General features: G+C 43.0%; 2 protein-coding genes across 2 annotated transcripts in view; one reads left to right on the forward strand and one right to left on the reverse strand.

The window, feature by feature from the left end:
- The window catches only part of LOC132347466 (calmodulin-binding transcription activator 1-like), a 501,538-nt gene that overhangs the window by 170,851 nt on the left and 305,497 nt on the right, over positions 1-25,190 (forward strand). The gene's annotated exons all lie outside the window — the stretch shown is intronic.
- Positions 14,261-15,546, reverse strand: LOC132347828 (dnaJ homolog subfamily A member 1-like). The gene has a single exon (XM_059894703.1). It carries the CDS (start codon positions 15,527-15,529, stop codon positions 14,336-14,338), a length of 1,194 nt encoding a protein of 397 aa, XP_059750686.1. The 5' UTR covers positions 15,530-15,546; the 3' UTR covers positions 14,261-14,335.

Raw genomic sequence — 25,190 nt, forward strand, 5'->3', positions numbered from 1 at the left:
AGGCAATAGGGTCACAGGTGAAATGGCTCAGCTCTCAAGGGCAGGAGAGGAACTGACCCCTGAGGCTTGTGTGCTGGGTGCATGATACGGGCTCCCATGTTCTTCTCAGTTGGCCAGAACCATAGCCCCATGCTGGTCCATGGAAGGTGCTGGAAGGTGCTGGAAGGTGCATGGAAGGCAGGGCCTGGTTTCTTCGTGGTGCACCCACTGAAAGCCCCAGGTGGGCCTTTGCTCCAGGCGCAGGAGCAGTGCCCCACGGCTGGGGGTCGTGGAGATTCGAACAGGTAGAGAGACGCAGGAGCAGCTGCCCTGTGGCAGGACCACCTCGTGCTGCACTGGGGAATCTCAGAAGACCTGTGCTTGACAGAATGCCATGCTGGTAGGGGCGCGTGGGCTGTGGAGCCAGCCGGAGCCGACTCTGCCGTGGGGTAGTTACGCAACCACGGTGGGCCTCTCTGAGCCTCAGTTTCCTCATCTAAAATAGACGTAATAATGCATAACTCCTAGGAGTTGTTGGAAGAAGGTGTCTATTAGGTGCCTGCTCCCAGTAGGCTGATCGTTCCTCTGAGTGCCCCCTCCCATCACCCCTAGCAAATGATCTACTTGTCCTGTAGGCCCAAATTATTTCCTAGCGATGAATTAGCCGCTGTTGGAGGGATGCTTCCTGGGGTTACTTCAGCTGCCTGAACAGCTCCAGCCTGCCCTGGGCTTAATGCTTCACTCTTCTGTGCTGGCAGAAGTGGAAGAGCAGAGAATTTAGCCCGGGAACGGTGACCAGTGTGGGCAGGGCAGTCAGCCTGGATCCGTTCCATTGGCGTCATTAGCATCAGACGTTTTTGGTTGTCACCTAAATTCGGCTTCTTCTTTGGAACTCTAGAGGCACATTTCCAACAACTGTCTGGAAACAGAAAGTGATGCAGGGAAGAAAACCAGATGCCAGCTTCCCCCGCTGTTTGGATGGGGCTCTGTAAATGGAAACATCTGACAATACCGTCCAAGGGCACGCACGTCCATCTCAAAGCTGGCGCGTGCGTCGCGGGGAGGGGGAATGGATGGCTCACACGTGCTCTGACGTTGACATTGAATATTTTAGTTTGCAGAAATTTGACATTAGGGACTTCCCTGGCGGTCCAGTGGTTAAGACTCCATGCCCCCTCTGCAGGGGGCACGGGTTTGATCCCTGGTCAGCGAGCAAAGATCCCGCATGCTGCACGGCGCAGCCAAAAAAAAAAAAAAAAATTTTTTTTTTCCACCAACACTATGAAAAACCAAATCAGATTGGAGACCTAAGGACTGGTGGCCAGAAATTAAATATTTTAAAAATAAAATATATGGAGACTGAATTGCTGAAGCAGTGGCTTGTTCTGAGGCTTCCTGGGATGTGAGCTAGAGAGAAGGTTTATTGGACAGAGCCTTCTCTGGGGATCAATTCTGAACGACTCTTACATACTGGCAGTTTGCAAAGGAGAGGAAAAAAGTTATTTGAAAGAACTTATTTAGCAGACAGAGCCAATATCCTGTGTTTTCTGGAAGCCACCTTGTGTTTCAGCTCCAGTGAATGTGGATCTCTTTCGGATCTTTATGGGAAGCTTGAATACACTGGAGAGGCTGAGGGTGCTGTTAAAACCCCCCAGCCTGGGGCTTCCCTGTGGTCCAGCGGTTAAGACGTCACCTTCCAAGGCAGGGGGTGCGGGTTCGATCCCTGGTCACGGAGCTAAGATCCCACATGCCTCGGGGCCGAAAAACCAAAACATAAAACAGAAGCAATACTGTAACAAATTCAATAAAGACTTTAAAAATGGTCCACATCAAAAAAATCTTAAAAAAAAAAAAAACCCAAAAACCAAAACCCCGACCTCTGCTACCCCAGCCTCGCCATCCATTCTGAGGACTTGATTGTCTTCTGAAAGATGATACATGATGGTGCTGCTTCTTTCTTGGGACTGTCAGCCCAGATGCCAGGTCCCCCACTCTCTGTGCTCAGGAGCGAGAAGCTCACACTCCCCGATCCACCCCAAGTGATCCCTGACTGAATTCCTTCTGAAGAAACCCCTTCCCAGCCCTTACGAACCACTGAGGGCTGCTGTTCCTTCCCTGCCCTGTTCGAGGCCCCTGCAGCTGGTGTGCATTTGCCTGCTTAGAAAACTCAGCCACTTTGCCCAAGCGAGTTGGCATTATTGCCGTCGTGCCCCCAGCTCCCTTCCAGAGGCCTCCCAGTTCAAAGCCGAGTGTTTTCTGCGCTTTGCTTCCCCTCTGGGAATTGCACAGGAGTTCCTGCAGAGCAGGGGCCCACCCCAGCCCATCCTCCCACCAGATAGACAGACATCAGGAGTGATCTCCCGGAAAGCCAGTCCTCGCCCGTTCTCCTGGGAATCCTGGAGAATCACGTAAGAAGCAGCAAGCACTTGGCATGGGTCCAGCTCCCTGCTGGGTTGCTGGGAGTTCTAAAGCCCAGCTGATTTCCATGGTAATTTTTCTGCTGCACCCCACCTATTGACTGCTTTCCAGTAGAGAGGGAAGGACCTGGGCTGGAGAAGCTGGGGGTAGGGGTGGAGGCTGGTAAAGGATGAAGAACACAGGCACAGCTTGTCCCAGGGACCAGAGGCCTCCCCAGCTTCAGAAGCTGCTGCCGGAGGCCCGCTGCGACCCGGATGACATGTGCTGGAAGGCAGCCGGCCCGAGAGAATCATCCCTGCCCGCACCTGGAGGCCATTCCCGGGCTGGCGTTTCTCTGGCACTCAGAGTGAGCAGAGCCCATTTGGTCGTTCGTCAGCCAAGACGGAAGAGTCATGATGAGCCGATTTATAGAGCATACAGAGTGTTATGGCACGAAGGCCCAGGTTGTTCTGTGATCCATGTGCACCTTCCTGTTTGGGTTTGTTTGTCATTTGTTTTCTCGCCATCCACCGAGAAATGTATTTATCACTACAGCTTTCATAATGTGGCGGTCTGCTTTCATCTGTTACAGCACAATGCTCCTATTTCAATGCAATTGAAGCAGCGGGTGGGGGAGTTGGAAATGGATAGCATCCCACTTAGGACTCTGGATGGGGCACTCCAGACACGAATTATCCCAGCTTAATGCCTCAAGGCATTGGGGTTTCCCCTGGGCATGAGGACGAGGAGTATCTTCACGGCTTCTTGTAATATTGCTGGCCAGGGTCCCGAGCTATTTCGTGCCCACCTTTCTCCAAAAGCTCAGAAATACCTTTGGGGTCTCTTTGGAGCTGGTTGCAGGAGATATTGGTAGTAATGAGTATTTGGCTTTTGTAATCCTTTCTCTGCTCCATGCCAGCAGCCTCATGCTTCCCACCTGTTAAAGAGTGCAAGGGTACCACTGGCAGGCATTTCGCAGGGGAAACACAGTTGAGCCCCAAGCCCAGAGTAATCCAGGCTTCCCTCATTTCTGTGCAGATGGCACCAGTTAATCCTGGGTGCCCATCAGAGGAGGTGCCTGAGGAGATCACTGCTGAACAAGCTCTCCCTAGAAGTACAAATGGCTGGGATTCTCGGATGGGGGCAGGGGAGGCAGGTGGAGGCGAGCCCCAGGTGGCGGGGGATTCCTTCGTGGGTTTGTGGATGGGGCTGTGCTCTTCAGCCTGGTCTGACCCCCCCTGGGGGTTTATACTCTTGCCCACTTGCTGAGCGTAGGCGTTTGGGGCTACACTGCGTTTCTCCCGGGAGCAGGCAAGGAGGGAAACTCAACAGCTCTCATAAATCCTTGTGAAACTGCAGAGATGGGCAGTCACCTTGAAGGACAGTGGACTCAGGCCCCCAGAACTGGACTGCGCCGATGGAAGCTGTCCATGGGACAAGAGAGAGCGTCAGAGGGACAGGCCGTCTTGGCCAGCAGCCAGCTCATACATGGTCCGTGGTGAGACCAGCCCTGTGGAGAAAGGGCTGCCTTGGCCTCCTCTGCCCAAAGGCTTAAACATAGAACCCACCTGCTCTCCTTCGGTTTCCCAAAGAAAATGTTCCAAATCATACAGCTTTCTGGTCCCTGGAGTAGTGATTTCTTGTCAGACGTTAATAAATTTTCATTTTATCCCCGTGCCTTATGAACTTGGTTAAAGGGAAGACAGCCACTCTCTGACTCTGCCATCACTCCCTGCAGGTGAGGACCAGCCCTGCCTGGGTAGAATCACGGGGCAGTGACTCTGGGGGTTCTTTCCCTAATGGCCTCTGAGGCCAAGGCCCTTGGTCACAGGTTTGCCCCACAGCTTCCCTCTGCACTTGACCTGGCCTCCAAGGTCATTCTGGTGTCGACTTTCCTCCCATCATACCCCGCCTCCATCTGGCTGCCTGGCCAATCATCACATGTGGGCAGGGGCACGGGCCAATCGTCGCGTGTGAGCGGGGACACGGGCCAATCACCGCGTATGGGCTGGGGCACGGGCTGGGCTAGCAGTCGTCTTCCAGGTGTCAAACGCTGGCTCTAGCATTTACCCATCATGTGACCGTGAGCAGCTGTTTAAGTCCTTTCTGCTTTGGTTTTCTATCAGTAAAACCAGGATCGTAGTGGCACCTCCCTCTCTGGGGGTTGGAGATGTACACATGTGGGGCAGCACGTGTCCAGCGCTTGGAGCGGCGCGTGGCTCACACATGTGCTCAGTGTCATCAGGGGGCCCACGGATCTCCACGTAAGATCTTTCGGTCAGCGGCCCAAGACTGAGAACTAAACCCCTCTACGCGTTTTCACGAGCTGACTTCTTCCTTTCAACCAGACTGTAGCTCCTTCAGGGGAGGGTTCGCTGTATGTTTCTTTCCAGTCTGCACCATGGAGTCTGGCAGCGCCCTAGTGCACGCTGGCTGATTGAATGGCTGGTGGTACTGTGAATCGGGGGTGTAGGTTAAGAAGTCTTTTCCAAATTACTTCCAGGTGTTCGTCATTTCAACATCACATAGCCACACAGGAAAAGGCCCACTGTGTGATATTTATTCATCTATTCAACAAATACTTATTGAGTGCTTGCCATGGCATGGTCCTAGTTCCTAGGGATTCAGAAGTGAACCAGACAGATAATATCCATGGCCTCGTGTAGCTTACTAGCAGCAGGGGAGACTGACACAATGGACAGATACAATCCAGGAGGTGATCGGTGCCTCTTCAGAAGGCAGGGTGTATTAGTTACCAATGTTTGGGTAACAAATTACTCCAAAACTCAGAAGCTTACAACAGCCATATTTATTCCTAACCATTTGTGTGGGCTGGGGATCCAGGCATGGTTTAGCTGGGTCCTCCAGCTCGGGGTGTCTCCCAAGACTGCAGGCCGGGTGACAGTCAGGGCTGCGGTCATCTCCAGGGCCAACTGGGCCCAGATCTTCCAAGCTCACTCACATGGTTGTTGGGAGAATTCAGTTTCTCATGAGCTGTTGGACTGAGGGCTTCAGTTCATCACTAGCTGTTTGCTGGATGCCACCTCAGTTCTCTGCCATGTGGACCTCTGCAGATCACACTCACAGCACATCAACACATTTGGCAAGTGAGAAGAGCCAAAGGGAGTGAGCCTTCTAGGACCTTTGACTCAAAGTCTTTTGTACCAGTCTTCTGAGTGAGGAAGGTGCTATTAGGAACTCCGCCTTACAGATGGAAAATGAGCCACAGAGAGATTAAGTATTTTGCCCAAGCTTATGCAGCTAGTAAGTGGCAGGGCCAGGGTTTGGCCTCATGCTATTTGGCCCCAGCGTCCGTGCTCCTACCTATCTCGTTGTACCATTGCTCCACTTTCAGTCTTCCAGATAAGAAAAGATGGTTGTTCAGTTACTTTAGCAGCAGTGGAGGTGGTGAGAAGTGAGCTGACAGGGGGTGCATTTTGAAGATATTGTTGGTAGAACTTGTTGATAACTTGGCTGTGGGATAAGGGGAAAGAAAAATATGAAGATGATTCCCAAGTTGCAGCCTGAGCAGCTGGATGAAGGATGGTGCCATTAACGGACATAGAGAATCATAGGAGAGGAGAGGGCTTGGGGGGAAAATCAAGAGGTATGTTTCAGCCACATTGAATGCAACATTCAAGTGTGGATGTTGAGTAAGCTATTAGATATATAATCTGGAGTTCAGGGGTGCAGTCAGACCAGAGATACAGACTTTTGTAGGCATCAGCCATGGGTGACCACCCAGGGAAAGTGTACAGAGGAGAGAAAATGACCAAAGACTGAGGCCCTATGACACCTAAAACATTTAGCAGTCTGGGAGAAATAGGGAGAGCCAGCAGAGGAAAAGGAGACAAAGGGAATCATGAGGCAGAGGAGAACCAGGAAAGCGTGATGACCTGGACACCAAGTGAAGAGGAACTCTGAAGAGGAAGTGGTTAGCTTTGCCAAATGTCTGATGGGGGTATGATTGGGACGGGGATGGAGGATCAATGGGAAAAGAAACTGCAAAACTGTATGTTCAGAAAGATCCTAATTTTGCAAAAACAATTTCTCCCCCCTAAAAAAAGCTCTTTTTGATTTTGATTATTAAATCTGTAGACCAATTTCAATCGATGAACATGGTATACTCTAGATATTATGGAACTTATGTTGTAGGGAGTCTGGATTGTGTTGTTTTCTGTAAAGCATGTTGATTTTTGTTCTGACAGATGACTTGGTTCTACTGTTTTGATATGGTCGGTCTATTTTGGTTTTGCCCTTAGTTGAATGCTCTGCTGCTTATGCAAGGATGTGGTCCTTCCTCTTAAGCCTGGGCTTCCTGGAGTCTTAAGTGAATGCTACAGGTACCCAGTGAGGGTTCTCACATCTGGCTGGGCCATAATTCAAGGTCCCCCAACCCTGCGTGACCTCCAGTTTCGCTGTTTAGCCTTCAGTGCTATAGTATCTAGAGTCTTGCCCTGCATATGGGCAGCTCTGCCCTCAACCACGTACCCCCCAGGAACCTCCAAGCAGACTTCTGCAGACTTCCTTCTACACAGCTCCCTTCTCTCCAGGGCTCAGACCTGCAAATTCTAGCTGCTTCAGCAGCCCCAAATTCTGATTTTTGCCTTCTCTGATCAGGGAGGCTGCTGTGCCCAGCTTGGACCCCACCTCCCTGTGTAATGGTCCAGAAATTCGGCAGATGTAGGGCTCACCTTGTGTGTTTTCTTTCTTATGGGATCACAGTCCTGAACTGCCTGTCATCCAGTGCCTGCAAAGAGTAGCCTCAGATATTTTCATCGAGTTTTATGGCTGTTTCCAGGAGGAGGGCAGGTCCAGCTTCAGTCCCTTCATTGTGGCTGGAAGCTGAGTTGCTTTGATTTAATGTCTACTGTTTCCTCCCATCCCCTGCACCAGATCGTCACCCTTATGGGCAACAGTTCTGTATGTGTTTGCAGCGTGATACAGAGCAGTCCTTTTCATTGAAAGAAAATCATCAGACAATTTGCAATCTGAAATAAACAAAGACCATTGTAAAGATGTGGTGGTTGCACTTTTAGGCTGGTGTCTGTAGGGAACTTGCAGGGGCGGGTTCTCAAGGAAGACTCTATGGAATGTGGTTGGACAGAGAGCTCCAGGGCTGAGGACTGGGTGGACTTCCCGAGGGGGAGGTGCAGGGCGAGAGCCAAGGAAACATGGCAGGGGTCCTGGGTGCAGCTCTGAGGGCTGAATTCCTCCTCAGCATTCCCCAGAGATGCATGGTCCCCCCGCCCCAACCCAGGATGCTCCCTTGCAACAGACCTCCCCTGTTCCTTATATCAAAGCTACTTTCTGCTCTAGAAAGGCCACTGACAAGTTCTGCCCAGGGTCCCTGGGGTGGCCAGGAATGGATTTTCAGCTTGGAGGGACAATGATTGTCTTTTCCCTGACTGTGAATTGAAACGGGACCGGTAGCTCTCTCTGACCTGGTGCATGTCACCCTCTCTCTTGGGGGTCTGTTCACACAGGTACCTCCCTCCATCTACAGTCTTGGGATTCCTGTGACTTGCTACAGGGGAAATTCTAGAGCTTTGTGCCCAAATGGCCCTTCTGGAGTACCAGAAGTCTGTTGCATATTTCATCACTTCTATCTGAAGGATGTTTTATAGATGTCTCAATACATTCTACAATAGATACGTATTAAATTGTTTATCCAGCAAACTTTTATTAAGCACCTAAGATGTGCCAGGCATTGTGCTAGGTTCTGGAACCCCCAAATCCCTGACCTAGGGCCTCAGAAATGCACTCAGGGACAGTCTTGGAGAGAAGGGTGAGTCTGGACTCATGCACTGAGATAGAGAACACCAAAACATTCAAGACGGGCACTCCTGAGCAGTTAGCATTTGGGCCTCCCTTCCCCTCTGCTCCATTGCCAACCAGGCTGAGGGTTTCTGGATGCACAGCTGGCTTCTTCCTTCTCCAGCAGTGACCTAAGGAGGTGACTTGCTTTAACGAAGGGGCTACCGTAATAGAGTCAGATGTCTTGAGTTTGCATCTTGCCTCACTCCACTGACTTGCTGTGTGACCTTAAACAAGTACCTTCCCCTCTCTGGGACTGGCTCCTCATCTTCAAAATATCTGAAAATTTTGTTTCAAAATATGAGCTGAAGGTATAGAGACTTGGGGTCCTTACCCAGGTCATTCTGTGTGTTTATGGATTGGTCATTAAGAAGACCAATAGTAAAAGTATACTTTGTAGCAAAACAGTATATGAAACGACTTGATTTCTTTACATTAAAGGCACTCTTTACAACTAGGAATATTATTAAAACCATCTCAGCCTCTGAGCAAGAGCTTCAGATCTGGCCCTGTGACAGCATCATCAGCTCTCTCCCCCACCCCCTTATGACAATCCTGCCTGTGACTCATAGGGACTAAGGCAGGGGGAGAAGGTGGGTGGTCTGGCCCGCCCCACTAATCCCTGCTTTCTCTGGAATTCTCCACTTGTTTATAGTCTGGGCAACTTGCCTCCTGCTGCTGCATGACTCAGACTCGGAGAGCATCCAGCCTCATCGGCAGCCAGCGGCTCCCCTGAGTCGGAAGCTGGCCATTGCGTCTTAGTCTCCTGGACCCTTCAGATAAAGCCCTACATCTCCATCCCCTCCCTGGCGGCACCACCGCAACCCCACGTGCGCCATCGAGAACACTCGTGCCAAGGACCTCGAGAGGTCCCAACCCCACCCTGGGACAGGATTTCCCATTCCTCTTAGGAATTTGTTTTGTTTTGCTTTGAAATGTAAGTTTATTTCCGATCAGGGGCAGATAAGAATTTTTTGGGGTCTGAAGCCAATACAGTTGGGGATCTTGTATAAATACAAAATAATGAACACAAAATTAGGCCTAGCATCTTGGAAGGGGTCTGTCCATGCAACACACGGGTGGTGAGGCTGGGGGCAGTCCTGAAGCTTCAGTACTGGTAGCTTCACGGTAAACCTGACTGCAGTTCTGACTCACTTAAGATCTGGAATAACTGCCCCCCACACCTTCAGTAAATTATAATTTAGGATAAAGTAAGAGAATTGCTTGCTGTATAGTTATGTTAGAATCAAGCAGCCACTGCGTAATTTAGATGTGAGCTAGTATTCTTTTAAAAATTTTTCCTTCACATAAAAGCAACAGATTGAATGTCCGATGAGTCACAAATGCCCTTCTGAAAACAACAGCATTAGAGGGGCTCACTCAGAACACGTCCTTTTCCTTCTTCCAAAGCTGCTCCTTCCGAACGCTCCTTCAGATGCTGGCACGGAATCATCCACCCCCCCCCCCCTTCTTTCTCCCCTTCTCCTCCTGCCCCACCCCTGCACGTGCTGCCAGCTCAGCAGACATTTAACACATCACATCCAACACCAACGTTTTTAACTACAGCAATTGTTTAAAAAATTGTCCGGAAACAGGTTGAACCAGAAAATGGAAAGATTGTCAGTCATCGGCGGGTGATAAGGGGAAGCGAATTCAAGTCCTGCTGTCAGTTGGCAACATTTCCCAACTGTCCTGGTGTAAAGTGATTCCAGAACAACTTTATTTGAAGAGTCTGTGTTGCACTCAAAGTAAATATTAATTCCCTTATGCCATAAACTTTTATTTATCATGACAGCAAGTCATAAAATTCTCTTACTAGAATATAGCTTCTAAATTGCATATCATAGATGAGATACAGCGCTCATATTGGATGCTAGCAGCAATTACCCACCATCCTTTAGGCAAGTTGGTATTAAATGTGCTTTCTAAGTATGAGGCACAGTCTGAGCTTATGAAGAAAATCTTCTGTGGCTATTTTCCAGGTGCCCAGAACTACAAGGAGAGGGTGACTGAGAAGTCACACAGCAGGGGCCAGGCACAAGGATCAAAGGGTACAGAGTCCCTGGCAGTAATTCACTGAAGTGTTCTTCGCATAGTTTGGCTCTGACTTTTTCAATTACATAAATTGCTCATTAGAAGTGCCTTGTAATTGCCTTACTCTGTGGTATTGTGAGAAGTGTAGGTTCTAATTATTCTTTTTTGATTTATAGTGTGGTTTGACTTGTTCAGGGTGATGGTTTGAAAATATGGATCTGCTTTAATTGTTGTACCAAGTGAAAATAGATGACTCTCTTTATCAAATCCCTTGACTCTGTGTTTGGGGAGTACAAGGGGTCTTGTGGTTTCTCAGCCCTTGTTGGTAACCGTAGGGGGTTTGCCAGGCGGGGCCTGGGGAGAATCCCTCTCAGCCTGAACGGGCAGCACTTTGGGCTCTGCCTGACCCTGGGGTGACCTGAGCAGAGCTTGGCAGTGCTTAACCTATGGATAGATTTAATGACACCTGCCCGGAAGTCCCCTCACCTCTTCCCCACAGTATGGATAGGACAGGAAGAGCCAAAGCTCTTTCTTATCTTTGGAGGGCAGGGCAGGGACGATGGGTGCTGGGGGGCAGGAGGGGTGCTCTTGGGATCTCTGCTGCAAAGCCGTCATTCCCCTTGGCCCCCGCCCAGCCAGCTCTCACCTCCTGCAGCATCAGGCCTCCGCCTCCCCAGCCAGCCCTACCCGGAGCTCTGTAATGGGGCCGGGCTGCAGGCTTGCCCGGCCCCTGGGCCCGGCGCCATGTCATCCAATGCCTAGAATTGATGAGTTGTGAGACCAGAGCCATGGCTTCGGGGGTAAACTTCCAGGACCTGCTCTGGCTCATTTGTAGCCACTGATGAATAAAAACTCAATTAGGACGCCAGTTCTTGAAAGGCAGCTATTTTAGGACTCACTTTTGGAAAGGCAGAGGATTTCTTTTTCCAAGATGAAATTATACATTTGTCAATACAGCAGTAGCATCGACCGCTTTCTCTTGGGGGTCTCTCGTCTTACCTATTCTCCATCAGAAAGCTTTGCTCTTTGAAGCTGGGCTGGCAGTGGGTTCCCATGCATCTGGCTCATCGAGAGATGCCTCTGACCCCTCTGCATCGGCTCTCACGTGTCTTTTTTGGAACAGCTCGCCTCTCACTGACAGTAGAGGGACAGCCTGTGTGAGTCTAGGAGCGTTTTGTCACAAAGCCCCTGGCCCATGTCTCCCCCTTTTCATCACCTGTTTTATGAATGTGGCATTCTGTTCCAGGCCAGATTTCCGTGACATGAAAAATACACTAAATATGGACTGCCACAGTAACCGTCATTAACCAACCACTAGTTGTGCCTTTATAAATTTTTACACACCGCTAAATTATAAATATGCAATGCTGAAAGTAATGAAATATGCACCTCTAATATCTGTAGTTATAAGCTTTGTAGTTGTGCAAGCACATGCTATAAATTGGGAGGAGTTGAGGTACTTCCTCTGTTTCCTAGTTAGAGCCCAGGTTGGGCTTCTCCCCTGGGAGTCCCTCATGAGGGTCTTTCCTCTCAACAGGAGCCCTGCAGGTAGCACGTCTCGGGTGCTGGGCTGCCCTGGTTGGGACCTTTTTCTTTGTCTGTCATTCACATGGATTCAATAAACAAAGGTTCAATAGCATATGCCGTGTTTCTGAACTGTGCTAGGCTGGAAATCCACAGTTGAATGAGTCTGAAAATTTGCATCGTCTGTTTGAGGAGATGGACAAATTAACAAGTAATGGCAGTGCAGGGGGTGAGGCCCAGGGAGAAGGGTACCCAGGTGCTGGAGGTGACTAGGATGACTTTGAACAAACTCTGTCTCATTTTCCTCATCTGTGAGTAGGGTGTATCCTTGTCTCCTCCCTCTTGGTGCTGTTGGGGGCATTCTATGAGTTCCTGAACATAAAAGCATTTATTTAGAGCAGTTCCTGGCACAAATTAAACATGAGGTAAATGTTAACTATTACAACCACACTCATTATTACCTGATTTCTTGCTGTCTTATGCCCAAAATTAATAGCTGAGATCGTGGCGAGAGCACTTTCTTTCTTGGTTAAAGAGCATGGCCTTCATTACTGCAAGGTGTGAGTGAAAGAGACATTGTATTTTCTCCAACATGAAAATATTTTCATTGTCATTGTTTTTTTGTTTTTTTTTATGCAGCTTGGAAATTTAAAGAAACATTTAAAATAATTATAAAGAGAAACAACTTATTTTGCATGTTTCATCTTATAAAATTTTCTGTTGAAGAAGTGACCTTATTTTTTTCATTGTCTTTGTTTTGATCTCAAAAGTAATTTATTATAAAAATGCAACCAGTATAAAAATGTATAGATAGTAAAAGTCCCCCCTAAATCCAGTGAACACACACACATTTTCACACACACTCTAAAAAAGTATCATTTTTAACCAGCAATATACTGTGAACTTTAAATCAACACAGATAAATATATTTTAACAGCTGTACAGTACTTCCTTGCAGGGACTTAACCTACAACATAATCTAGTTGTGTTGTTTCCAGATTTTTTTCTATCCATACTTCAATGATTATCCTTGAACAGTTTTTATGTACTTAGGATAAATTTCTAGAAGTGGTATTATAGGTTAGAGGACTTCCATATTTTTAAGATTGTTACATATTTTTTTATTAAAGATTTTTTTTTTTTTGAATGTGGACCATTTTTAAAGTCTTTATTGAATTTGTTACAACATTGCTTCTGTTTTATGTCTTGGTTTCTTGGCCAGGAGGCATGTGGGAATCTCAGCTCCCCGACTAGGGATCAAACACGCACCCCTCACCCCCACCTCGCATTGGAAGGCAAAGTCTCAACCACTGGACCACCAGGGAGGTCCCATATTGTTATATATTTTTAAACTATAAATTATGCAAACTTTGAAGGAATAATACAGGATAAAGAATTGAAAAGGTAGAAAAGCTATACAGTAAAAAGTAAGTCTCCCTTCCCCACTTCCCACCCTGCCTCACCCAATCAGCTCCCCAGAGGCCAACATGTTACAATTTCTCATCGATCCTTCCAGCGATGGACACTTTTTCCTTTCTTTTCTCTTGCGCAAATGTGGCATACTTCACACACATATTGCATCTTGCTTTTTCAATGTAACACTATAACTTGTATTTGATTGGTTTCCATTAGTACGTAAAGAGCTGCCTCATTCTTAGTAAGTAGTATTATTGAGCAGCTACTGTGTGCCTAGCATCGTTCTAGGTGCCAAAGACAGAGTAGCCCTTTCTGATACACATTCTGGAGAGGAGAGATGGACAGTAAATTATGAGAAAATGTATATAGTATGTCAGATGGTGGTGTGCATCATTAAGAAAAATAAAGCAGAAAAAAAAGGCATAGGAAGTGGGTGCAATTTTAAATTGGGAGATTAGGAAAGACCCACTGAGAGGGTGATCCACGAATAAAGAGCTGATGGAGCAAGGGTCCCTGTGGAACTCCAGGGGAGAAGCTTTCCTTTACGACAGCAAGGAAAAGACTTGAGTTAGGAGCTGGTAGTCAACAGAATGAACGTACCACACTTGATTTAATCAACACTCTGCCGATAGATAAATGCTGAATTAAATTATATTCCAAGCAACATCATATGAAGGTGTCTGTTTCCTCACATTCTAACCTAAACATTATACTATTGTATTGTTTTATTCATGTGGTTCTGGCATATACAAGGAGTTATCCTATAGTTTTACTTTGCATTTATCTTATTAAGAAAGTTGAATGTATTTTCTTTTTCTATGAACTATGTATTCACATATTTATAAAATTTTGTATTAGATTGTTGGTCTTTTTCTTATTGGTTAGGAGAAGCTCTTTATATATTACAGAAATTAGCCCTTTTTTCTGTAATATGTATCTTAAATAATTTCTAAGTTTTTATTTGATTAAAAAACTTTATCCTACCTGTTCAAAAAACATTTTTTGAGCTTTTATATTCGAGTTTATTCTTCATTTAACTTTTAAATCACTACTATAGTTGACTATTAAAACAAACAGTAGCAAGTAGTGAGCATATTATGATTATAGTGCTTCACTCAATCACTACTGCAAATAAAATGCCAGCAGTGAGTGTTATTCACTGGCCCCATTAGGAGGTCTGACACTGAACACCAACCCGAGGATGATGTTTGTCATCCTCATATGCTTCTCCATTGTAATGGTGCTGTCTTTCCTGATTTGGATCAAAATCCACTAGTTCTACCTGGTCCATTTCATCAGTCTCTTCTACTTCCTTCCTCTCAGGTAGGAGTTTTTCCAGCAAAGAGGGTTTATCAGGGGAGAGAAAGCCATTCTCAGGAAAGCTTACCTTAAATTCAATGATTAGGTGACCCTTTTCATATGGTCTACGATAAATTGGCATGCCTTCATTTAGCACACACTTGATACCTCCATGCTTGACAATCTGACCTGGATGAGAAGTGATGACTATGGTTTGGTCGTCAAGAGTAGATATTGGCTTTTGGAAGCCACACAATGCCTCAACCAGCTGTATGTCCATACACATGAAAAGGTCTTCTCCTTGTCGAGTAAAAACAGCATGGTCCTTCTGATCTAAAACGATGATAATATCTCCTGGCTCCAGTGCTGGTTCTTGGTCTCCTTCACCATGGAATGTTATCTTCTGGCCATCTTTCATGCCTATGTCAATATGAACTTCTAGAATTTTCTTCTCTTGAACTATCTTCCTTCCATTGCAGCTTTTACATCTATCTTTAGGACTGATCTGCTCTGCATGGCCCTGGAACTCCATGCAGACAGACTGAATTTGCTGAACCATTTCAGGTTCTATTTGATGAATTATTATTTGCATTCCAGTACCTCGGCAATTGGGACAGCACTCTACTGCTCCTTTCTTACCACCTCGGCCTTCACATTTGTCACAAATCACATTCTTTTGCAGAGCTAGTTTTCTTGTTGCACCATTATATAAATCTTCTAAGGTTACTGTGAGTCGATGCACAACATTTTTACCTCTCCTTTCTCTCTGTATCCTGCCTCCTCCTCCAAAAAACATATCAAAGATGTCCATGGGGGAGCCAAAACTGCCACCTGCTCCACCTTCTTTAACTGCCTGCTCTCCTCTTTTGTCATATAATTCCCTTTTCTTTGCATCAGAGAGCACTTCATAAGCTTGGGAAATCTGTTTAAACTTCTCTCCTTCGTTTGGATTCGTATCAGGGTGGTACTTCAAGGCCAGTTTCCTGTAAGCCTTTTTCAATTCTTCTTGGGTGGCATTGGGTTTGACCCCCAAAGCATCATAATAAGTGGTTTCTTTCACCATTTCCTACAGCTGGTGAGCAGGCCGATGCTGGTGTGGGGGAGCGGGAAGGAGCAGATTGCCATGCGCAGCTCGGGCAGCCGCTGCTCCTCCGCCTTTTCACCGAGCGTTCTGGAAAGTTCCCCCCAAAACATTTAAATAGTCCAATTTATTAGTCTTTTCTTTTATGGCTTCCAAAGTGTGTGACATAGTGAAAAAATCTTTTTTCTTTTACTCTAAAATTACAAAAATCTTATTCTAGTACTTTAATTGTTTCATTTTGTTCTTACTTTAAATCTTTCATTGATTTGGAATTTATTAAGGTAGAAGGAATAGAGTCAGTATACAGTTTTTTCTTCCCCACAGAGATACTCAAGTGTCCCCAAACTATTTATTGAATTAATCCACTTTTTAACCTGTTGATGGGCACGTCCCCTCTCTGCCATATACTAAATTCCCAGTTGTTTTTGGATCTATTTTGGGATGGTCTATAGTTTTTCAGTGATTTGTCTGTTTTCTCATACTCCACTGTTACACTCCAAATTATGATACATTTTCATTTTCATAGAGCAAATCCACCTTTATTACTTATCTTTTTCAGAATGTTCTTGGCAGCTCTTACTTGTTTATTTTTCTAATGAACTTTAGAATGATTGTCCAGACCTAAAAGCAAGCCCTGGTTGGTATTTTTATTGTAGTTACACCTTTACCCCACCCTGAAACCCCGGCAACCACTGATCTGTGCTCCGTTGCCATAGTTCTGTCTTTTTCACAATGTCATACAAATGGAATCATACAGTATGGAACCTTTGAGACTGGCTTCTTTCATTCTGCGTAATGTCTTATGATTCATCCAAGTTGTTATGCTCAGTAGAATTCCACTGTGTGGATGAACCACTGTTGTTTACCCATTCACTGAATAAACTCATGTTTGCTGATTATGAACAGAGCTGCTACAAACTTTTGTGATTAGGTATTTGTGTGAACATAAGTTTTTATTTCTCTAGGGTAAATACGCAGGAGTGAGATTGTTGTGTCATATGGTAAATGTTTGATTAACCTTATAAGAAACAGATAAACCACTCTTATTGTTTGGGGTTTTATTTTTTAATTTTTATTTATTTTTTAGTTATTCTACTAGATGTGTGTTGGTATTTCATTGTAGTTTTAATTTGTGTTTCTCTACTGGCTAATGATGTTAACAGCTTTTCATGTGCTTATTTGCCATTTCTATATCCTCTTTAGCAATGCTTCAGTTCAAATTTTTTGCCCATTTTTAACTGAGTTTTTTGAGTCATAAATGTGATTTGACAATTTTTGTTTTACCAGTTTGTACCTTGACTTTTCATTATCCTAAGAGTGCCTTTCACAGAACAAAAGTTTTGAAATTTCAGTGAAGTCCAATTTATCATTTTTAAAGTGTATCTTACTTTTGGTGTTTTGTCTAGGAAATCTTTGCCTAGCTCCAGGTCACAATTATTTCCCCACTATGTTCCTTTCTAAAAATTGTATGATTTTATGTATTTAATTTAGATTATGATCCATTTTGAGTTAATTTTTATATAAAGGTTTAGGTCAAGTTTCCTATTTTTTTTTGCATATGGATAACCAATTGTTACAACACCACTTGTTGAAAAACTGTCCTTTCTCCACTGAAGTGCCTTTGCACCTTTATCAAAATCAATGAGGGTTTCTTTCTGGACTTTATATTCTGTCCATTGATCCATATGTCTATTGTTTCACCAATACCACACTGTCTTGATTACTGTAGGTTTATAATGTCTTTAAAGCATGTAGTTTAATTTCTCTAATGTGATTTTTCTTTTTCCATATTGTTCTGGCTATTCTAGTTCTTTGCTTTTGATATAAATTTATGATTCAGCTTGTCTATAGCTACAAAAATTCCTGCTGGATTTTGATTGATACTGCATTAAATCTATACATCCCTTTGCAGAGAATTTAAATCTTTCCTATGTTGAGTCTTCTCATCCATGACTGTGATGTGTATCTCCATTTATTTAGGTCTGCTTTGATTTCTTTCACCAGTATTTTGTAGTTTTCAGTATACAGATCCTGTAAAAATGTGTTAGATTTTTACCTAAGTATTGAGTTGGCCAAAAAGTTCATTTGGCTTTTTCCTTAACATCTTAAGGAAAAACCAGAATAAACTTTTTGGCTAATGCAATATTTCAAATTTTTGGAACTATTGTAAATTGTATTCAAAAAATTTTTTGGTTTCCAGTTGTTCATTGCTAGTGTATAGGAATAAAATTGATTTTTACGTGTTGACCTTGTACCTGTGACCATGCTAAGATCATGTGACGTTTAAGAGTGTTAATTTTGGGGATATATTTCTTGGGATTTTTTATGTAGACGATCATGTTGTGTGAAAATAGTGACAGTTTTACTCCTTCCTTTCCAATTTATATGACTTTTATTTCTCTTTCTTGCTTTATTGCAATGGCTAAAGCTTCCATAGAATGCTGAATAGGTGTAAGAGTCCTTGTGTAGTTCCCAGTCTTAGAGGGAAAGCTTTCAGGTTTTCACCATTAAGTATGATATTAATTGTAGGTTTTTATAAATGCCCTTCATCAGGAAGAGGAAGTTCTCTTCTATTCCTATTTTGCTGAGACTTTTTTTTCATGAATGAATGTTGAATTTTTTCAAATGCTATTTCTGCATCAATTGATATTATCATATGGTTTTTCTTTTTTAAACTGTTAATATGGTGGATTACATTGATTTATGGATATTGAACCAGCTTTACATTCCGAGGATAAAATTCATTTGTTTATGGTATATTATCCGTTTTATATGTTGCTGAATTTGACTTGCTAATATTCCATTGAGGATTTTTGCATCTATGTCCCTGAGGGATATTGATTTGTAGTTTTCTTTGTGGTACTATCTCTGCCTGGTTTTGGTATCAAGGTGATGCTAGTCTCATAAAATAAGTTGAAGAGTGGTATCTCCTCTTCTCTTTTCAGGAAGAGATCGTGTAGAATCAATATCATTTCATCTTTAAATGTTTGGTAGAATTTGCCAGCAAAACCATCTAGGTCTAGAGAATTCTTTTTCAGAAGGTTTTAAACTACCAATTCAATTTATTTAGTAGTTAGAGAACAATTCAGGTTATCTATTTCTTCTTTTATTCCTGATATAGATAATTTTTGTCTTCTTTGTCAAGTTTGCAAGAGGTTTATTATTTTTATTTATCTTTAAAAAAAACCCAGCTTTTGGTTTCATTGATTTTCTCTGTTGTTTTTCTGTTTTCAGTTTCATTTGCAAGTCATGTTTACATTTATTATCTCCCTCGTTTGGCCTACTTTGGTTTAATTTGCTCTGACTTTACTAGTTTCTTAAGGTAGAGGTTTGTATTATTGATTTGAGAACTTTTTTCTACTCTAAGCATTTATTTAATACTATGAATTTCTCTTTAAGTATTGCTTTAGCTTCATCCTACAGATTTTGATATGCTGTATTTTAACCATTTATTTAATTGAAAATATTTTCTAATTCCTATTGAGACTTTCTCTGGATTCACCTATGGATTCACCTGTGGATTATTTAGGACAGTTTTCTTTTTAACTTCCAAGTATTGAAGATGTTTCTGTTATGGTCCTGTTATTGATTTCTGGTTTAAATCCATTACCATCAGGGAACATGCTTTGTTTTATTTCAATTCTTTTACATTTTAAGGTTTGTTTTATGACCCAACATATGGTCTTTTTTGGTGAATATTCCATGTATATTTAAAAAGAATGTATATTCTGTTGTTGGGTGGAATGCTCTCTAAATATCAATTAGATTCTGTTGGTTGATATGTTATTCAGTTTTTATTAGTGTCCTTCTTGATTTTCTGTCTACTCATTCTATTTATTAGTTAGAGAATAGTATTGAAGTCTCCATTTGCAGTTGTCAATTGGTCTGTTTTCCCCTTCAGTTCTTTTGGGTTTTGCTTCATATATTTTGAAGCTCTCTTGTTAGGTGCATACACATTTGGCGTTATGTCTTCTTGGTGAATTGATCTTTTATCATTATGTAATGTTTCTCTTTATCCCTGGTAATTTTCTTTGCTCTGAATCTACTTTTTCTGATAGTAATATAGTCACTGAAACTTTATTTTGCCTAGTGTTTACATAGTATATCTTCTTCCATCCTTTAAATTTTAATCTGCCCATACTGTTATAACTGAGGGGAGTTTTTGTAAACAGTATATAGGTGGGTCATATTTTTTATTATCTGTTCTGAAAATCTCTTGTCTTTTAACTTGTGCATTTAAACAATTTATATTTAATATACTTATTGGTTTGCTTTATTATTATTATTTTGTTTATTTCTTATGTTTTTGTCCTTTTGTTTTCCCTTTCCTGCCTTCTTTTGTGTTATTTGAAATTTTTTCATGTTCTATTTTATCTATTGTATTTTTTGACTATACTCTTTGTACAGTTTTTTAGTGGTTGCTCTATGGATTACAGTATAATTCTTAGAATCAATCTACTTATAATCAATGTTTTACCATTTCAGGTAGACTATAGAAGTCCTGCCACCATATAGGTCCTTTTTCTCCTCGATTTATATTTTGTTTTATGTTAAATATATTACAACTCTATACATTGAAAATCCCTCTAGAGAGTGTTACGAGTTTTGCTTTCAACCATCAAAAGATTTTTAAAGAACTCGAGAGGAAAATAGTCTTTTATATTTACCCAGATGTTTACCATTTCTGTTGCTCTTCCTTCAATACTGTTGTTCCAATTTTCCTTCTGTTATGTAATTTCCCTTCTATCTGAAGAACGTCTTTTAGCAGTTTTTTAAAGCAGGTCTGCTGGCAACTAAGTTGCAACTTAGTTTTTCTTCATCCGATATTGGATTTATTTCTCCTTCATTCCTGAAGGGTATTTTTTTGCTATATATAGAATCTTGGGTTAATAGTTTTTTCTTTCACTGCCTAAAAAATGTTAGTTCACCTCTTTTTGGCCTCCATGATTGCTGATGAGAAATCTGGAGTCATTCAAATTTCTGTTTCCCATAACAGGGGTCAGCAGCATTTTTCTGTGTAGGGCCAGATATGAAATATTTTTGGCTTTGCAGGCCATATGGCTTTGTCACAGCTACTTAACTCTGCCATTGTGACACTAAAGCAGTTATACACAATACATAAAGGGATAGTTATAGTTATGTTTCAATAAAACTTTATTTACCAAAACAGACAGTGAGATTTGGCGCATGGACCATAGTTTGCTGACCCCTGCCTATAAGTAATGTGTCACTTTTTCTTTGGCCACTTTCAAGATCTTTTTTCTTTGTCTTTAGTTTTCAGCAGTTTGATTATGATGTGTCTTACTATTTATTTATTTATTTTTTTGATGTGTCTTATTATAGATTTCTTGGATTTATCCTGTTTGTAGTTCATTCAACTTCTCAAATGTGTAAGTTTATATCTTTTGCCAAATCTGGGAAGTTTTCAACCATTATTTACTAATATATATATTTACATACATATATATACACACACACACACACCACTGTCTTTCTCATCTCCTTCCAAAACTCTAATGACACAAAAGGTAAACCAATAGTCCTACAGTTCCCTGAGGTTCTGTTTTTTCTTTTTTCAATCTTTTTCCTCTCTGTCGTTCAGACGAGTTAATTCCAATTGTTCTATCTTTAAGGTCACTTAACTCTTTTTTTTCTGAGATGTCCGTTTTGCTGTTTAACCACCCAATGAGTTTTCTATTTGGGTTTATGTTACTTTTCAGTTCTAAAATTCCCATTTATTTCTTCTTCATATTCTCTACTTATTCTCTGGTACTTTCTGTGCTTCTGTTTATTTTAAGAGTGTTTACTCTTACTTCTTGGAATAATTTTATAATAACTGTCTTTGTCAGGTAACTTCATCATCTACGTATCTTTCCCATGAAAGTTGAGATTTTTCTAGTTCTTATTATACCAGTCAATTTTGGGTTATATTCTGTACATTTCAACTATTATGGTATGAGTCTCTGGGTCTTGTTTAAATCCCAAGGGAAATGTTGGATATTTTTGCTTTAGCAGACAATCAACATAGTTGGGTTCAAGCTATAAGTTCCAACCACATTTTGTGAGTTGTGATTTCAACGTTAGTTGTTTCAAAGACTTTGTTTCCTACCAGGAACTGTCCTGTATGTGGACCGCCCAGTGGCCAGTCTGGGACAGTCTACCTCAAAGTCTTTGGCATGCTATTTAGGATCAGATCCATGTGTACACAGCTTGAGGGTGAGCCTAGGAATTCATGAACAACCTAATGGGATTCTCCCTCTCCACCATCTCCCTGGGCTTCACCTTTTCAGTCCTCTGGCCAGAAATCTGGGGCTTTACTAACCTTGCTCTGTTGGGTAGATCCGATGACTGTCTACCTCAAGGGCTACAGCCATAAGTCGGAGAGACACAGAGAGAGAGAGAGAGAGGGAGAGAGAAAAGCACCAGGGGTTTGCCACACCCTCTTGGGCCCACAAATATTCCTAGTGGTGATGAAGTTTCCCTTCCCTCATGGTTTTAGGCACCTATGGGCCCTGCTGTTTGTACCATCACCACCACAGAATTGCCAGGGGCCTGGGGTATAGGGAACAGAAAAAAGAAGAGTGGGACATTTCCTTTACTCTCCCTAAGTATCTGAAACCCCCTTTGCTTCCTTCTTGAACTACAACTAGATAGGCTCTCCTGGGCTCTCTCTTTCCACATGCTAGTGCCCCATTCCTAGTTTCAGGCTGTCTTGAGTTTAGGTTCAAAGATGAGGAAGGATGGTGGTTCATAGCTGCTTCTGTAGCACTGCTAATTCTGGTTCTTCTTCCCCAGTCTGTCTGCTACTATTTCCTTTTCAGAGTCCTCGTATTGCTGTCCAGCATCGCTCTGGGTTTTATAGCTTCTTTGTGTGGTCACTTCATCTTGCCCAGAGCCAGAACTAATTCCATTCATTTTTGCTGATTTTCCAGATGCCATCCTTTCTGTCCCTTATTGTCTTTTCAGCAGGTTTGCTCTCGTTCAGTCTGTTTCCAATATGACTTCATGTCTCTAATGGCTTTATTTTGTTTTTCTACTTCTTTCCTGAGCTCTGCCTACTCTTGTTTTACTCCCCTTTGATGCCATGCTGTACCTTTCCTGAGATTGTGCTTCTCTGCTTTGAGGTTTTATTTTAAAGAGACATTTGTTTTATTAATATTTTTGAGTTCATGGTAATGTTTTTCAGCAATTTTTAGTGGCTCCATGACATTTTTCTGGTGGGTATTCTAAATCCATTTATTTCTATTTTGCTTCTACTTTTTTCTGTATTGTTATACTCATTTGATTTTGGTTCCTCTTGTTGTTCCTAACCTTTCTTTGAAGGAATTTCCTAAAGGGGACAGTCCAAGGCAGTGTTTCTGGTTAGCAGGAATTTCCCCCAAATCACAGTCAAGGTCCTTACCACAGGGAGTTGAATGTTTCCATGAACCTTTACTTCTCCCCAGCCAATAGAAATAAGAAGTTTCAGGGATGCTATCAATTCAATGTCTTCTATCCTCTTCTCTGACCTTCTCCCACATCCAGTTCTCTGGACCAGCCTTGAACCCTGGCAGTTCTCTGGTGCCAGTCTGTTATCCTGTTTCCTTTGTCCCAAACATAAGTGGATTGGTTTTGCACCTCAGGGCATGTGCTCTCTGTTGTGATTAATTAAACTCTGCAGGCTTTGCCTGATCTGCAGTTGAAGACATCCTCTTTAAGCATCTTCCTCTAACCCTGTTGGATCTTCTTGCATTGGGCAGCCCTTCTTCAGACACTGTATATAGGAGAGTGGAGATATTTTCTGGATACCAAGCTTAGAGTTTGGATTGAAGGGGATAATATCATATTTACTCCATATTATTATAACCAGAGTTTGGGTAGGCTCATTTTGATACACATTATCAAGTTGCCCTCAAGAATCTTAGATGTCCTTACAATTTTTAAAAATAAATTTAACCTGATGTTCTAGGGAAGAAGTATGTGGGGAGACAGTAAATATGAAAAAACAGAAAGACAGGCTGGGAAGGTGAGCTGCTTAGCTGTAGCCATCTGTCATTCTTGGGTAGGCAGTTAGGAAGCAGGGCAGGGAATCATATGAGGGCAGAGAGAGCTGTTGGAGACAACAAATGACCACTTAATTAAAGTATTCCATGCTCTGAAGGCGTTTTTTTTTGTCAGGATTATGAACTCCCACTCAGAGCAGGCTGGGCAATGAACCCAAATATTCCCGAGAGGGGATTATTTGCAAGGACAAGAAGCTTGTTCTCTTGGGAGGGATCCATTCCCAGGGATGGACAGCGTAGATCCTGGCATCTGCCTTCTAGTTGCTTGTGTCCCTTGGTGCTGTTCTCTAGTTGGGACCCCCACGAATCTGTTCCTCTCCACATGTATGGCAGCTCTTCCTGTACTAGAAGCCAGAGTGCTTCAACAGAAGGCTTTCCCAACAGCAGCTCCTTGTGTGCCAGCTCTGGAGATGATGGCCAACCATGGTGCTCCCTGGACGGAACCCTATGTGGGTCAAAGACTACAGCTCCCAGGACCAGACAGGGACCTGGGGGGCTGGTCTGTGCACAGGGGTAGTGTGTATCCGCGGCGCTGTCCATGCTTCGCCTAGTTTATGGTGCTGTCCATGGTCCTCAACCAAAATTTCCAGCTAAGGCATTGTTGTTTCTTTTAATCATGGCACCCAGGTGTCTTTTAGACGTTTGCTCCCAATAATTCTTAACCAAATGAATGAATAGGCTGTGAGTGAAGTGAAAAAGGAAAGAGTGAGAAAGAAAGAGAGTTGTGCTTTTAAATTATCATAGAGCAAATGGAATCCTGACTTAGGTTTCACAATTTAGGTAGCTGATACGGTGTGCTATTGACAAACCTTTCACATTTCTAACAGTTACATATTTCTCCCTCTGGGATATAACTAATTCTACCCCACTCCCAATTCTACACTTATGGGGCTGAGGTCCAGGCACACTCCCAGAAAGCCTAAAGTACTTTGCTGTACCTCTGAGATCTGACCCACAGGGAACCTAGCCCTCCTTCCAAGTCCCAGAGAGCATCCCCAAGTTTTAATCACCCTGAGACTCTCTCTAGCTGAAGGGCAGACATGCCCTTGAGACATCTATAAGAGGAATGATTAGATTCAGAGAAAGAGAGGCCAAGGGCGAGGATGTTGAAGGGGTTTTGGACCTGTGGGTCAGTGATGGGTGTCATTGAGCACAAAGAGGGAATAAGAAGATGCTCGAAGGTTCAATGTCATTGCTCCCTCTCCTGGAAAGCAATCAGCAGCTGCTGACTTACAGAGCAGCACTGGGGCCAAGGTTCATGTTGAATCTACCCACACACCCTAGGACTCCAAGCTGCCCAAGAGGGGGACCTTCAAGACTTGGAGCTGCAGACAGTTTATCTCTGTTGTCAGCTCAGGATATTTGTCTGGGTATGAATGATTAAATGAGATAATACCTGTGAAGTATTTAGCATAAGGTCTAACACACAGAAAGTACTCAATACGTGGTGTCTATTATTGTTACTTTGGTTATTATTACTTACACCTTTTATAGAGCCCTTTGTGGCTTTACTATTCTAAATATTAACAACAATTCTGTTCATTCATTCAGTCACAGACCTTTTTTTTAAAATTTTATTTATTTATTTATAGCTGTGTTGG

Source organism: Balaenoptera ricei, chromosome 1 (genome assembly GCF_028023285.1).
Source record: "Balaenoptera ricei isolate mBalRic1 chromosome 1, mBalRic1.hap2, whole genome shotgun sequence".
Taxonomy (NCBI): Eukaryota; Metazoa; Chordata; class Mammalia; order Artiodactyla; family Balaenopteridae; genus Balaenoptera; species Balaenoptera ricei.